We start from the raw sequence: 15,707 nt of genomic DNA on the forward strand, positions 1-15,707 counted from the left end.
AAAGAAGACGCAGCGGTAACGACGGCGAATCGCTAATTGAAGACTGTCCTACACAAAACGAAAACGGACCTCAGCACAGGGAAAGAGGAAAAAGCAGAATCGAATCCCTGGCTTGTGTCGCTATATGCGCAGGAGCTCCGGAGGCAGGGCTTTGCTTCTTGCATCTAAGCGTGACTAATAGAAAACAATAAATTTAAGCGAATACACAGTACGAAGTGTGTTCATGTTCCAACAGAAATGAGCGCACTCACAGAGCACACTCCTCGTATGCTTCGAACATCATGGTATCAAGCTGCTACCGCCTGTTTTCAGCCTTTGTCCAAACTGCCGCAAATGCGAAAACTGCAGCAGTGTGACAGAGTCTAAGTAACATGCGTGATAAGCACAAATCTGCCACCGAAAGAAACCTCAGATGTGCGACTAGGCTACTCAAATCATCGGAATTCAGCAGCCACCCAGGTTGCTGCTTTAGATGCGCTTCGTTGCCAAAAAACCTAATATTCGTAAAATAAGTCGCAAATATAGGAGCTGCAACGGAAATAAGTAACAAAAAGAGAGGTTTAAAATACGAAATGTTACGTTCTTCTTTTGGTGTCTCGCATAAGATGGCCAGGAAGAGGTTGGTACCACGGCGACAGCTTATGCAAGTTACAGCGGTTTGTGTTGAAGCTATAACGCCATATGCAAAGCAATCATCCATCACGCATGTTCTACGAGCTAATAAGCGTGCACGTAAAACAGTGAGGGTATGGAAACGTTGAAGAACTTACAAGATAAGGCTGTCGTACACTCCTCCATCCGTGGCCGCCGCCATGACGGTGGCACATGGTTGGCAGTATGCAACAGCAGTTCTCTAGACATGGCCACGGCCAACGCGGCTGCAGGTCACAGCCGCTTGGCACAGTGTCACTGGTGACACTGTCCCCGAGGCGAAGTCTCAAGTCGAAGGCCACGCGATTTCTGTTTTACTAGTGGCTTGTGCCACGGAGAAGTGTGGATGTTATGTTCCAAAGTGAAAGTCACGCAGAACAACGTTTACATTTTTACATTTATGTTTACCGCATCGGGGGATTTTTCACTTGTGCACGCATGCACGCACGCCGGACGGGATGTTCTAGCTTCCTGTCGTCACCGCATCTCAGTTATTGACATTAAATGTAGACCTGTAGCACCAACTCTGAAAACAATGACATTAACAAATGCTTTGGGAAGTTAAACCCCAATAAACCAATCAAGCATTTACTGCCATTTCTTGTGCGCGTGTGGCACGGGCTTCCATAAAAATGCCAAATGGCCCTTTTTGCTCATTCAGTATTTTATTCTAACGACTGAAGACCGGGTATGCCGCATACTCAATCAATTCCATAAGTTACATCAGCATATATATAGTACAACGCCCATAGATTTACAAGCTTCACGTAACATTTAGTGCAAATAGTTGGTCCTCATTAACAGGTCCTCCTGGTAACCTTCCAACAAAAAACGCAGTAAAGAAAAGGGAAGCAAATGCGTTCCCCCTCCCCCTCACACCGACCAAATTTTCAGACACCATGCACCATTTTTCGGCAAACGAAGTTCAAAAAATGCAAAATGTGTTATCCATATGTATGACGTGCATCCAACATGGCAAACACATTTTGAATTTTTTGTACAAAGAAGAGACTCTATATATACAGTGGGCCATGCAAGGCTCTCACATTAAATGTAGGAAAGTTAGAGATAAATAGTGAGGCACATGGAAACAAGTTCTACCGACTTCAAAACATATCTTCAACGTTTGCTTCAGATGCTACATGCAAACAATTTGCACCGCCATGTATACCTACAGCTCACATATGCAACAAAATAAGGTCGGTAGAGGATATCTCACATCTAGGTTATTGCTTAAAATCATGAATTTCTAAAATAAAATAACTTGGAATGTCTCATCTAACAAAAAGACTGACCGACGATTACGCTTCTTGGTGATGCGAATTTTGAGCGCAGCTGATGCGGTACTTAAACCTCAGGCATCCGCATACGGAACACACAGTGCCGAACGAAGATGGCTGCAAGTACATCTACCTTGATGGCTCTGCGTTTCGGCTTGAGCAATGTGCACAGCAATCAGTCACCACTGAGCCAGTCGAGCATGCAGCTGAGCCTCACGGACGATCAGCGGCGCATGCGGAACCTATTTTCAAGCTACTGTCATACTACATGTCTCCTGCGCTTTCCTTTTTGCACTCTTTCATCCTTAGTTGTGCTCTGCATTTACACTCTTTCATCCTCTGTTGCTTGGGCAGTGCACACGGCAATCTGCCGTTTAGCCTCAGGTGCCGCTACTCTTGCGACGCAGAACCTAGCTGTTTTACGCTACTGCCGTACCCTCTTAATCCACTTTCCTTTTCGCATTCTCTTCGCTATCGCAGTCTTTCACCCGTCTCTGCACTCTGCGTTTGCTCTTTTTCATCCTCTGCTGTGCTCCTTGTTCGCTTGGTTATGCCATGGGATGATGGCGACGCTGCTCAACAAAGGAATGGGTGCCCAAGAGCTGTGCTCTAAAATTGATTCTCTGTGCTGTTCACCAGGACGGCATCATGCGTTTATTTTTGCTCTTCATAATATTGAACGCTTGCTCCATGCTCGAGATCCAGCAAAACAATCTAATAAATTTATCACTTGGCACATACAGATTCTTAAGCATCACCCATTGTCACCTTCCAACACCTGTTCTGCAGCAGAAACCTGCTTCATGATGCCTCTGTTATCAGATGTAGCAGTTTTGTAGGCGCGCCTGCGCCAGCACAGGCAATTACGTTGTTGTGCCACCATTGCCGCGACATGAGGCTGGCAGAAAGTCATGGTAAGTGCAAAGGGGCTCTGTGATCCGACAGGTGAAAATCTTGGTCACTCCAGCTGGTTTACAGGACAATTCCCAGTTGGTTCCAGTCGGAACCAGCTAGGAATTGTTCCATAAATCAGTTGAATCCAAGCTCAAGTAAGGCCCACTTAAAATCCCGATTCCTCAAAGCGATTCGTACTCATTAAATGCCTAACAATTCTCATACTTCTCATCAAGGTCTGGATTGTGGGGTTTTAAAATCTTAAAATGACTTAGGCTATGCAGGACACCGTAGTGGAGTGCTCCAGATCAATTTAGACCATCTGGGGCTTTTATTGTGCGCCGATATCCTTAGTATACGGGCACTTTTGTATCTAGCCTCCATCAAAATATGGCTGCCACGGCCAGGATTGAACACACAAACCTGGGACCAGCAGACAAACACCAAAGCCATTCATAGCCACCACGGCAGGTCCGTCTCATCAGGAATCCTATCCAAATTTATATTTGTAAGATGAAGTTACACTGTGATGGATACACTGTGATAGAATTTTATGTGCCAGAGCAACACTGTGAGCCATGAGGCAGCTGTGGTTACAGTGCATATTAGTTTTAATTTCCCATTTCGTGGCCTCCATCCCAGAATTTCTATGGGTGACCTTGCGTATGTGACGCCACTGGATGCGCGACCATCGAAATTCACCCTGTGTTCGCTGAAGAACAAAATTTCGAGCTGGCTTTTGGCCATTTGGGACAAATAATGACCAAAGCTCTCACTTAAGGCCACCAGTTTAGCAATCAACTCGCACACAATAGGTTTTGCTACAGTAACCATGACATCATAGGGCGGCCCGTCATGACATTGCCGTTTGGTTGAAACCCAGTTTCGGTTTCCTGGTTTTTGAACTTTTAAAATACTTCCACTGGGTGCTTTGAAAAACTCTTTTGTACCAGAGCGAGAGGAAGGAATGTGACGTGTCTGTTGACTCAATATGTATAAAAAATACCCAGAGTTGGCACCAGGAACTCAGTATACAGACGTTTTTGCATTTCGCCGAGATCGAACCTGCCATTTCGTATAAAACAGGGATACGTGAGGCTTACTTTCAGAAATTAAACTTAGTTTTGATTCCCAAAAATTGGGCAAGAGATTAAGCGGGAATCTAATGAGCTGTTTCATTAACAAAAATACAATAAAAATAAAAAATCAGTGTTTCAACGGCTTCATGAACAAATGCTGTACCCAAAGAGCATGAATGAAGTGATGAATATATTGCCCAAGATTTTAAAGTAAAGCAAGAAAAAATGTATTATAAAATCACAGCAGGGAAGGCTAAAATGCAAAAAAAAAAAACTGCTTTCACTTTCTTGCCTTAAATCAGTAACTGACCTTCACATTTGCTCAGATTTCATGATTTCATTCCATGCTCCAATTTCTGAACAACACACAGGCACAAACATTGGCACGATGGCCAGAAAAAATTTGCTGCGATAATTGCAGCCTCTGTGGAAAACTTCAGCCGCCAGCAACATAAATTACTTCACTCCAGCCATGCATGTTGTAGATGAATTATGGCACAAGGGCAGCTTTGGTCAAAGAGCACCAAGGCACAAGGTAGTTCTTCTTTACGCAAGGTGGGCTCAAAGACCCATTTCCCAAGCATATCCCCCCAGATAAGCTGAGCGCAAGGCCAGGGGAAAGCTTGCACTGGTTATATCACCAGTCGGCACCTGGTGGCACAGGGAATCGAACCTTGCACCTCCCGTATATGAGGTGGCTGCTCAAACCACTAAGCTACCACTGTGTTCAGCACTCCAGCCATGTAAACAGAGCTCTCCCAGCTAACTTAAACAGCAACGCATATTCAAGCCAACTATGAAAAGCTATCTTATACAGTGATAAGCTGCGTACTAGACAGCACGCGAGAGGCCACCAACAGTATGAATTACTTAAGTCCAGCCACGTACACAATACTTTTGCACCTAAAATGCACATTCAAGTCAGCTATGACAAGCTATTGTATTGATTGATAATGTGCATGCAAGATCACACACAAGAGGGATAGCCCACAGTCGATGTCAATATAGACTTAAAATTAATATATGAACACCAAGCACACAGCCTGGCATACTTGAGGTGTACACGTATATGTAGGCCCATAATTAGGCTTTCAAAAAAACTACCACTTTGACAAGAATTGCACCAACATACCAGCCAAGCTGTACAGAGGGTCAATTTTGATTGGATATTCAAATTTAATTTGTGTAATTTGAAATTTGCCATGACCTCTAGGCCATTTGCAAAAATCAAGTGGTGGGCAGTATTATTATTTGTGCCCTTCTGAACAAAACACAACTTGCTAGCATTTCTAGAGACAAAAGAGCACCAATTCTACAACTCGCAAATAGATTTGCTGGCGGTCCTGCCACCCTTATTTTCATGTTCTTACAAATCTTTTATTTTGCCTACAATGCATATACAACAGACAAATGGGAATCTGACATGTGCTTCAACTAAGCAAAACTCTATTATCAGAAGGATACTAAAGAACAAGTTTCTGTCAAGTGCATATGGCACGTTATTTTCAGCTACAAGATGGTAACACAACCATTTCAAAGATGTTGCTTCCATAGAAGCCACTAAATTTCACAAAAACTCCACAACTCTACTCAATGCACTGCTTAGAGGATGCCAACAACTGCCATGTTTACAGTTCACCAAGGGCTGCAGGAAAGGAAAAAGAAGCCCAACAAATTAAGCAGCAGGCAAAAAAAATTCTCTTTGGATGACCATTTTGTTTTTGGCTCATGTACTTTCCTAAATGTTACTGGCCAAAAAAACAGTATTACACATCGTTTTTCAGTCAGCAGCCAAACACCCGAACATACCAAATTTCACGTCTCAATATTTAAGTTATGAGCCATGCCATGAAAGTACCACATCAAAATCGCATCGATTTCATGAATCCTCTTACAAAAGGATTACAGAAAAGCAAACATTGGATGTAAAAAAATAAAGGAAACGGCCCTGAAATATTTCCTGTACAGCAGACAGACCACAAGGCACTGAAAATTAAACATATATGAATGCTTTACTTCCAGCAGTCCTTGAAGCAATAGGTAACGAAGACAGCTCAATGTATGGAAAATATATTGAAGGCATAGGGCCTATCAATTTAATGCTGTCACACAGGAACTCCCGATCCCAACTGAGCGCACTCCACATGCAGCGCTGCTACACATTCACTCGATCCCAATCGCCGACTTGGACTGCTAGAGAGGTGGCAATGAATGCTCACGTGGTTGTTTGGTTTATGGGGGTTTAACGTCCCAAAGTGACTCAGGCTATGAGGGATGCCTTAATGAAGGGCTCCAGAAATTTCAACCACCTGGGGCTCTTTAACGTGAACTGACATCGCACAGTTCATGGGCCTCCAGCATTTCGTCTTCATCTAAATGCAACCGCCACAGCTGGGGTCGAATCAGCGTCTTTTGGACCCGCGTGGTAGTAAAATAGCAGCTAACAAGTGGGTTCGTAAGAATGAGAAGCAAACAAAAACACTTCGGATGAAAAATCCTGTGGCTGTATGGCAACTACAGAAGCTTCCATCACAAACGCACACCAAACACCATAGCACTGGCTCAAGCACGTGGCTGCTAGTACACTTGTTTACTGCCCAGGCAGGCGGGCAGCATTGACAGTATGAACACAATTTTGGAACTCAAGCTACATTGAATAAAATAAACTATTTTAAAATTTCACAGCTTTTACAGAACACTACCTTTCTGCATGTTCCATTATTTTTTTACATTTGGTGGTGTCCTGAGCCGGGATTCACAGTCCTCAACGGCGCTTCAGGAATCGCAGTGGGGTCGAGCAAAATTTGGCTCGATCATGATTGAACTGGCTGCGTAGTGCCGCCAGGTCTCCACAGAGTTCAATTCAGATTGTCTAGCTCCAGATCGAAACTGCCCGTGTGAAAACAGTATAGTACTATTTCTTCCATGGGTCTATGAAACGTGCAGATTTGATTAAGCTGCACATTCAGAACATTAGCATCCAAAATGAATCCCAATTGAATCCCAATCGAAAGTGCCCGTGTGAAAGCAATATAATACTATTTCTTCCATGGGTCTATGAAACGTGCAGATTTGATTAAGCTGCACATTCAGAACATTAGCATCCAAAATGAATCCCAATCGAATCCCAATCGAAAGTGCCCGTGTGAAAGCAATATAATACTATTTCTTCCATGGGTCTATGAAACGTGCAGATTTGATTAAGCTGTACATTCAGAACATTAGCGACCAAAATGAAGGGAACAGGAGAAAATGACAAGGATACTCAAATCATTTCATTTATTCACTTCAAAAGTGGCAGGTGTGTGCGTGTGACAGGCCTGTTATACACCTCCATGATGACAACAAAATGTATACAATTTCTTTCAGTCCCTGCAAAACTGATATATCAATTCATATTGTACATCTGTCATCAATATACACGTGCACCTTCTGGCTCCTACCATCTCATCAACGACAAGCATCTTACTAAAAAACTGCATGCCCAACACTTACAATCTGAAACGAAAAAACATATCGTCTATAACATCTATTAACAGTTCTTAACTTGACATCTGCACAAGTTCAATGTTAAGCAAATTGCACTAAAACAGAGCTGCACATTACAATGCGCACTCATTATGCTGATGCCATCACTGATACTGCTCTGTACAAAGCCTACAAAGCCTACAAAGCTGTACAAAGCCTAAAGACTACAAGTGAACACCAGAAAGCTCCATATATAGGTCCAGTTAAAAATGCAACAATGAAAGCTGTGCAGGGCTGATTCCCCTTTTTTTCCGCATGTAGAATACATATGGGAAAAAACCATCACACCATCAGTAAAACAGAAAACATGCTGTCCATCAGGCGTTAAAAGGCCAAGGCCATGCAGCACCCTAATGGCAAAAAAGGCGTTAGTGTAACGCCTGACATAAGCCACAAAAAGCTGCAAGAGTGCTGATGTATGTGCATAAGATGTGGGATGCATACTGTTCCAAAAACATGCACACAGGAGAAGCGAACAGTACAAAACAGACATTCAGTCCTGGCATGTGCACTTTGTTTACAGCTTCGATCAGCGTCGTGGCCAAGTTCACTGGTTCATGACAATATGATGCCTCCTCCTGAATGCTCAATCCTCTGAAAAGACATTGGAGGCCATGAAACATCTTTCCACTAGTAGCGCATCATGAACACCACAACCAAAGAAACGACTCTCAGTACTTCTGGTTTATCTCCTCAAATGAAAGTCAGATTCTTTTTATGCCCTGTGAACATTTAGATACTTCCACTTATGGTGGCAGTGCACTGAAAGTGCATCCCACTTTGATGCACTGTGGGATCTTTCCCTGAAAGGTGTTGTTAAAACACTTTCTCGCCTTCTCTGAGGAGCCTTAGCAATCTATATAAACATATCATGGCACCATATTTCCACACTGAATCCAGATAGAGCTACAGTAATTAGTATTTAAGATTGCTTCAAAGACTTGTACAACAGAACCTCATCAGTATGACCCTTAATATTCTGAACAGTTCCAACTGCCTTCAAAACTTCTCTGAATGTGTGTATTAGTCAGGGGTGCAAAATGCTAACTAATTTTGATTTGAGCTAACTTTGAAAACATTAAGACTACAATGATTTCACGAAGCTGTGAGTGAGTGTCACACAAATTTTCTGCAAACACTGTAGTGTAAGCAGCAAATACACAGGTAAAAGAATTTGGAACCACGAATGAAGACATTCAGTCTCTTGGTCTTCTCCAAGAGCTCAGCTTTAACAGCTAAAACGTGCCCACAAAGGAGCACTAGGCAGGGCTCTGTCACTGCTGCTCAGATTTCCTTAAAAATTAGCAACTATGCAACTTCGAACTTTTTTTCATGATGAAATAAAAGAATATGCTGGAATGATCATTTCAAAACTCTTCCTTTGTCTATCTGGTTTTGTTTATGGGGCTTAACGTCCCAAAGCGACTTGAGCTATGAGGGATGCCGTAGTGGAGGGCTCCGGAGAATTTCGAGCTCCTTGGGTTCTTTTCATGTGCACTCACATTACACATTAAACGGGTCTCTAGCATCTCACCACCACCTAAATGCGACCGCCACAGCCGGGATTAAACCTCCGTCCTTCGGGTCAGCAGCTGAGCACTAAAACCACTGAGCCACCGCGGCGGTGCTGTCTATCTGATTTGAATTTTGCAAGACTAGAACGTTCTTGCAAGTGCAACAAGATCCATTAGTACAGTGGCTTTACTGCATCATTAACACAAAAAGAAAGCGCAAAAATTTTTTTCATAATGTGGGCCTCAAAGCAAGCATGTGCACATGCCTGTAAAAAAAAAAAAAGGTTGGCAAGCAGGCTTGCGTAATGACACCACTGAGCATGACAAACCCCTACATTTTACCTAAGTATTTAACAGAAGACTGCAGCCCCTGGCAAACCTCCAGGGCTGTATTTTTTGGTGTAGCTTTCCTTTCTTTTAGTCCTCTGTACTGGTCGACAGTTACGTAGGTCAAGGCAGATGGTACCAACGACAGAGGGCCAGAAGAAAGGAAAATGAAATAGAACATTACAAAACATGGCCCCAGGTTTCTTTTGGATAACAAAAGCAACAAACGAAAAACTTCCGACTCTATGTATTATGAGAGCAACAAGTTCACAACAAACAGGCTTTGCCAAAGAAAAAAAAAAAAAAACTGGCTGCCACTGAGGCAGGAACATAAGACAGCACTGAGGTTTCCAATGTGCACCAAGTTCAAGAGCTCAAAGGTGAGCAAGACTTCTACTCCTACCTTCATGTACTTGTTAACAAGCGAAAATGTGCATACAATGGCCTCTATAGAAAGATATCCCGAAATCAAATTTTCACTGCAGGCAGAACAGTTTGTATATCCAAGGGAACTTTAGCAAGTGATGTTGGCACTGAGCAGTAAGAGAAGGGTATGATGCTTTCACGGCAGCATGGAAAACTGAAGTACCTCACTGCATATTTCACACTTTAACTAAAGTTATGAGATGATTTGGTTTGGTTTGGTTTATGGGGTATAACGTCCCAAAGCGACTCAGGCTATGAGAGACGCCGTAGTGAAGGGCTCCGAAAATTTCGACCACCTGGGGTTCTTTAACGTGCACTGACATCGCACAGTACACGGACCTCTAGAATTTCTTCGGCAAAGAAATTCAACACGGGCCTCTACAATTTCTCCTCCAAAGTTATGAGATGAAGGAGAAGCTATTTAAACCCTCCAGTAGTCTATAACAGCACCTCGAACAGCCGTTACTGCTCAGCTCTCCATACACAACTCTAGTTTTTTTCATTCAGAAACTATAATTTTGCTTTCTTCCCATATTCTAAGTGAAATAAACCATAATGCTTGAAAAGGGCTTGTTGATACTAGAAAGAACTTTGTCGTATGGCAAGGGAAGCAGAAGCAGCACATAGAAGTAGATCAGCCAATAATATTCAACAGTCAAACAAACAAGATCAAAATAACTGATATTTTATTTTACCCCTTCAATGTGATTATGCAGCCTTTGTAGTTGTGCTGCATCATTTATTCGTAGTAATTGCCCTTAACACAGCTGCTTTCTTACACAGCAAATTGCATGCGACAGCAGCTCCCACTAATTCAAATTATCCTTTTCCTACAGCCAGTTCTCTGCAACTTAAATGTGAATTAGAAATATTCCACTGTACTATAAAACAAAAATAATTACCATTCATATGAAAGGAAACTCACCTGAAGAGGCTCTACAAAATCCAGCCAGTCCGAAGCATGTGTTGGCAGTAGTCCCATTGACGAACATTTATAGAGAGCTAAGGCCAGACAAGCCAGGTTGCCAAAAAGATAGACTATTTTCTGAAGAATAGCTTGGCCCCCTTCAATCATCTTGAATGCTGCATGAAAAATATAACACAAAAATGGAAGCCCTCCATAAAGATACCATTCATTGTAATTGCCTGACATGTAAAGCTTGACAGAGCATTATTTCTATAACTACGTGATCTAACAAAGTGGAGCCAAAGATGTTCCAGAAAACAACAGTAGGAACTTGCTGGACACTGCTGGACAAAATGCTTAGATAAGGCCTTCACTCAACTGCACATAAGATAAGCAATGAACCTCAAGACACTCATATGCACCACAGATGCATTTAATTAAGGTGAGAATTTTATTACCTACGGCTTTTGTTATTACATGGTTTGTCTGTACTACCAAACGTTGTTTAAATATAAATGAAAACAAGGCAACAATCTAAATGACGAGATCTGCATCCAATTCATAACGCTCGTCATTTTTGTGTGTATAGTACTGCTCAGTCAAGCAGGGTAAGTACTACGTGTGGTCAAAATAATGCAAACGCACATGCTTCAAGACATTCATGGCAGATGGTGTGATGAAACTAGCACACAATCTACAAGAGATTGCTTCCTCTACTCACTAGGACATGTGTCATGAAGTCACGGTCAGAATGGAAAGCTCCAGAACATGATCCTCAAGCTTAAAAACTGTCAAATGATAATCAAAAGTGAGTTTTCATGGCTATGTTGCCCAAGGCAGTGGTTGGTTTTGCATTCAGTAAAGTGCTTTTCACATATGAATGCCAAGCTCTTACAAATATTGATCTCACAGTAGCTTCTGTCTGTAAAACTCCCACTCTGCATTGCATAAGATGGCAAAGGGTATGAATTAATTGAAGGAACACTTAAACTGAGTGGTTTCTAAATATACTACGAACATAGTTGGCCTAAGTTTCGAAATTTGTTTAAATTATATAGAGCAGCAATGATTCGAGCTTGAATTCTTGCAACAAGACTGTAAATTTAGGGTAAAATGGCATTTGGATGGAAAAGTATTTGTTACAGTACCACTGAATGAGTTTCAAGTGGAATTTTGATTTTTGCTAAAATGAAAACAATGTTCGATCTTGGTATATTTAGTCTCCATAGTCGTAACCTTTCTTTTTCTCATGCACACTAATTATTCACTGACTATTTAATAACAAATTACTGCAGTAAGAAAAGGCACCATAAATAATGACACAAAACACTTACTTGATTGAATTGTTAACAGTGCTTTGACAGGTCTCAAAAACAACATCCCGACCATCATGATTGGAAAGATAGAGATAGAATTTCCAGCCATGTACATAATGAAAAGGTTCATAGGCACCTGCTTCCATGGGGCCAAAGCTACGTCCCAGGATTTCTGTAAAACATACAGACAAGTCAGAAAAAAAGACTCTGAAAATGCACACAATAATATATATATTGACCAACTGCCCTTCAAGTGTTTAAATAAACACAAGAAATTAAAACTGCAGCAAGCAGTTACATAACAGCTACAACAAGGAGCTGAAAAATGCACTAGAGTGGTGAAATTAGTGAAACATGACATTGATTTCATCGCTCTAATTCAGGTCTTCAGAACGTACGCATAAAGTCTCATCACATCTGCCAGACAAGCAAGAGAAAGAGCCCAAATGTGAAAAAGCCCCGTTCATCTGATTCTGTCATTCAATTTGATTTTCTGTCACATTATTCTGACATCTGATTCTGTCACATTATTTGATTTTCAGTGCAAGAAGCATACGCAATTCAAACAAATTAAGCAACGTGATGAAACATTAACATAAGTAACTTAAGCTAGAATAAATCTGTGGTTGGAAAATTCTGACATTAGAGTATTTTATAGACTCCCTTACCATCTGCTTTTTTTTCAAGTTACATGGCATTTTGTTTCTATTCCCACATAACAAGAGTATGCTTGTTTTAATGAAAACACATCATATTACACATGGATTCCACGTTGGAGTTAAACATTTGTGAGGCTTGTTTTCTAAATAGGTCTAGATGCCATATTTTTTTTGCATACTTTTTCCTTCAAAATAATGCTTAGACATTAGTAAACATGGGTCACAACATGGAATTCACTTGCATGAGGTATACAATTTTAATAAGATTTTTTTCTGATTGAAAATTTGAACTTTGAATTTGGTGTGCCATACAGTTCAGTTCCAGTTTTGGTTTCAGCATTCAAACGGTGGCTGTGACACCTTAGGAAGGTTTTAGATCATTTCAGGTATATAAAAACGGTAATATAAGAACCATTTCTTCACTCACTGCCATTCTGGCTCCTGGGCAGGCTAGCATAAGAGTTGGAGTGAACTGGACGAAACAGCAATTTTACTACACTGATTTTGTATGCCTCACATGATCTCAAACCTACCTGTGACATCACAGCCATCATTCATCTGCTGAAACCGGAACAACATGAGAGAAGAAGTTCTGAGGATGAATTTCTTCACGCACAGTTTTGTGCATATTGTAACATAACCGTACTCAATGCTATATGTATGTGACTTCTGTGCAATATGCGTTATTAGCTACAACATAAATTCGCTGAAATGCACACTTAAAAGGACTGCTCTCACCTTAACAATGAGATTTGCTTCTGTCTCACGACTTGCTTCGCTATGTCCTTGTCCTAGGGACGAACTGTAGCCCGGCGGTGACGCCAGTTCTGTCACTTTGTCAGTTCGCCTGAAGAAATATGTAACGCAGCTATAGTCAGAGAGCACTGTTCAGGCAAAATGCATATATGAAATGAAAAAGCGCTGCTTAGGGAGCGCATAATATATCAAAATCTTGTACTGTACGAGGTGTTACCGACAAGTGCGACATGGAGACTGGGCAAACACCATTCACGCTACCAAAGCGACAACTGTTCATTTACGACGACCTTTACCGCCTAGTTTTCCCAGCAAACATATATACGCGATTTCGCGTTGCGAGATAGAAAGCAGCACACGAAACAAAACCAGCTCCCACCGGCCTGATAGCACGTACTGACACGAAAGTGCAACACGGCGAATTCAACGCAATGTCACCCGCTTTTGAAACAGGCGAACTCGCCAAAGCTCAATCTACCTTAGATACGGAAAATATGTTGGTGTTAGGTGATTATGCGGTGGCTTATTTCACAGCATTAGTGACATAGATTCATGCTTGAACTCGGCGGCTAGCAGACTGAGTCAGACGCCATGTAAAGGCTAGCTTTTTACGAGCGAAACGTTCAATATGGTAAAATCCTAGCTGAAATGCGCGGTAATTCAACTATTTCGCAACGTCATCAGCGAAACGAGCTCAGCTGTGCCTGTGAGTGGAGAAATACAGCCACTGGCAGGAAACAGAAGCTACAGCAACAAACGTTCAACTGGACATAGCTACTAGTGTTAAAGAAAAACACCTCAAAGTGTTAACATCATAATAATTACCTCTGAGAAGACGCGAAGGACCATTTATGCCGTTTCGCCGGAGCTCTGCTGCCCAAACTTGCAGCCATTTTAAGTTGATTGCAATGTTGTGAGCCCGGGGACCAAAAATTGCGCCAAAGTCTCCCCCTGTCAGCACATAACTTTTATGAAACTAATAACTATACCTAAAAATACAAATAATAAATTTACACTAAAACTTTCGGAGCACGGTTATTTTGTTAAAAGATTATGTAAAGCTCAAAGGTTATTTTTTTTACAAAGGTTTCAGTTTCGGTTTTGAACATTGTTTTATTCACAATTATAAACGATGCTTTTAGTTGTACAGGTTGTACTCCACAGAAAAAAATAAAAAATAAATCTTCTGCTTGACAGTTAATTAACAACGCAGTAACGCCAAAAAAAAAAAGTGCGTTCAACAAGGGACAGAACCGCAATGTACCATTCGGAGGCAAAAGCGACAGACCCCCTCCAAGTTCCGATCCGTGCCACTATGCGTGGGGCCGCAACCAGACAAAATACTTTTGGCGTCGAGACCGGCGCGGTGGGCCCAGTATATTAACTCTGGGCCCGTGCCCGTTTCAGCACCAAGGGGGTTAAGCCGGAGACCTCCACTACGGCACCTCTTTCTCTCTTTCTTCTTTCACACCCGCCTTCTTCCCTTCCCTTACGGCGCGGTTCAGGTGTCCACTGAGATATGTGAGACAGATACTGCACCATTTCCTTTCCTCAAAAACCAATTAACCAATTTTAAGTACAGTGCCTAGAATATACTGTATATTCCAGGCACTATACCAGAATTGCTTTGTCAAGTGGCGCCCCTACGTAGAGTGGCACGGTCGAAACTTGGAAGGGGGGGGGGGGGGGGGGGGGGGGGGGGGGGGGGGGGGGGGGGGGGGAGGTCTGTTACTTTTGCCACCAGTGGTAGTACGTATACCATCGGGGGTTCCGGGATGTAAAAAAATTATGGATGATTTAGCTTGATTAGGCCAAGTGCGAATTAGGCGCGCTAGCAGTGCACTTCGGTCAAAGAAGTATAGACACCTATCGTTCGAGTGTGTGTTTTCTTCTTTGTAACGATGCGTAAAGAATTATTATACATGGATTACCATGTGCTAAATAATTTATAATCAAATTTCTTTTTCGTTTTGTTTCGGTTTCGTTTTCAACAGTCGAACGATGACTGACGTCGAAGTGTGGTTGTAGATCACTTAGGCATGAAAAAAACTGAAATATAACCTCTTCTTCTACGTTCGTTGTCATTCCGGCTCTTGATGAAGGCCGGCTTCAGCATTGCAGTGAATTAAAACGATGAAGCAACGATTATGTCGCAGTTTTTCCATGCCCCACGTGACATATGACCACACTGACGTCATAGCCATCGTTCGGTTGTTGAAACCGTAACCGAAACCACATGAGAGAAAAATTCGATTATAATTTATACAGGGGTAGTAGGCGAATACCACATGGTGATTCATGCATAGTAGTGTCTTCTGCATCATTGTAGAGAAGAAACCATGCCACCAAAATCGGGGGTCAATGAGCCAC

General features: G+C 42.0%; 2 protein-coding genes across 2 annotated transcripts in view; both read right to left on the bottom strand.

The window, feature by feature from the left end:
• Window positions 1–913, bottom strand: part of Sac1 (phosphatidylinositol-3-phosphatase SAC1) — a 35,201-nt gene extending 34,288 nt beyond the window's left edge. The window contains exon 1 of the mRNA XM_089579960.1: window positions 771–913. Coding sequence (XP_089436086.1) covers window positions 771–814 — 44 coding nt within the window. The 5' untranslated portion in view covers window positions 815–913. The remainder of the gene's footprint in view (window positions 1–770) is intronic.
• Window positions 914–7,159: 6,246 nt separating this feature from the next.
• Window positions 7,160–14,280, bottom strand: EMC4 (ER membrane protein complex subunit 4). Its single transcript, XM_089579964.1, has 5 exons — window positions 14,163–14,280; window positions 13,320–13,428; window positions 11,941–12,094; window positions 10,625–10,782; window positions 7,160–8,026 (listed from the first exon to the last, which is right to left on the bottom strand). The coding sequence occupies exons 1-5, from the start codon at window positions 14,228–14,230 to the stop codon at window positions 7,988–7,990; spliced, it is 528 nt and encodes a 175-aa protein (XP_089436090.1). The 5' UTR covers window positions 14,231–14,280; the 3' UTR covers window positions 7,160–7,987.
• Window positions 14,281–15,707: the final 1,427 nt, after the last annotated feature.

The sequence above is a fragment of the Amblyomma mixtum genome, chromosome 3, assembly GCF_055824585.1.
Source record: "Amblyomma mixtum isolate Tamu chromosome 3, ASM5582458v1, whole genome shotgun sequence".
NCBI lineage: Eukaryota > Metazoa > Arthropoda > Arachnida > Ixodida > Ixodidae > Amblyomma > Amblyomma mixtum.

What these genes read in the sequence shown, in the direction of transcription:
- EMC4 (XM_089579964.1), bottom strand. Translation starts at nt 14,230, where the DNA reads ATGGCTGCAAGTTTGGGCAGCAGAGCTCCGGCGAAACGGCATAAATGG. An exon ending in ACTGTTAACAATTCAATCAA is followed by an intron (nt 10,783 to 11,940) that starts GTAAGTGTTTTG and finishes TTTTTCATGCAG; the next exon opens with CATTCAAGATGATTGAAGGG. An exon ending in ATTTTGTAGAGCCTCTTCAG is followed by an intron (nt 8,027 to 10,624) that starts GTGAGTTTCCTT and finishes ATGTCTTTTCAG; the next exon opens with AGGATTGAGCATTCAGGAGG.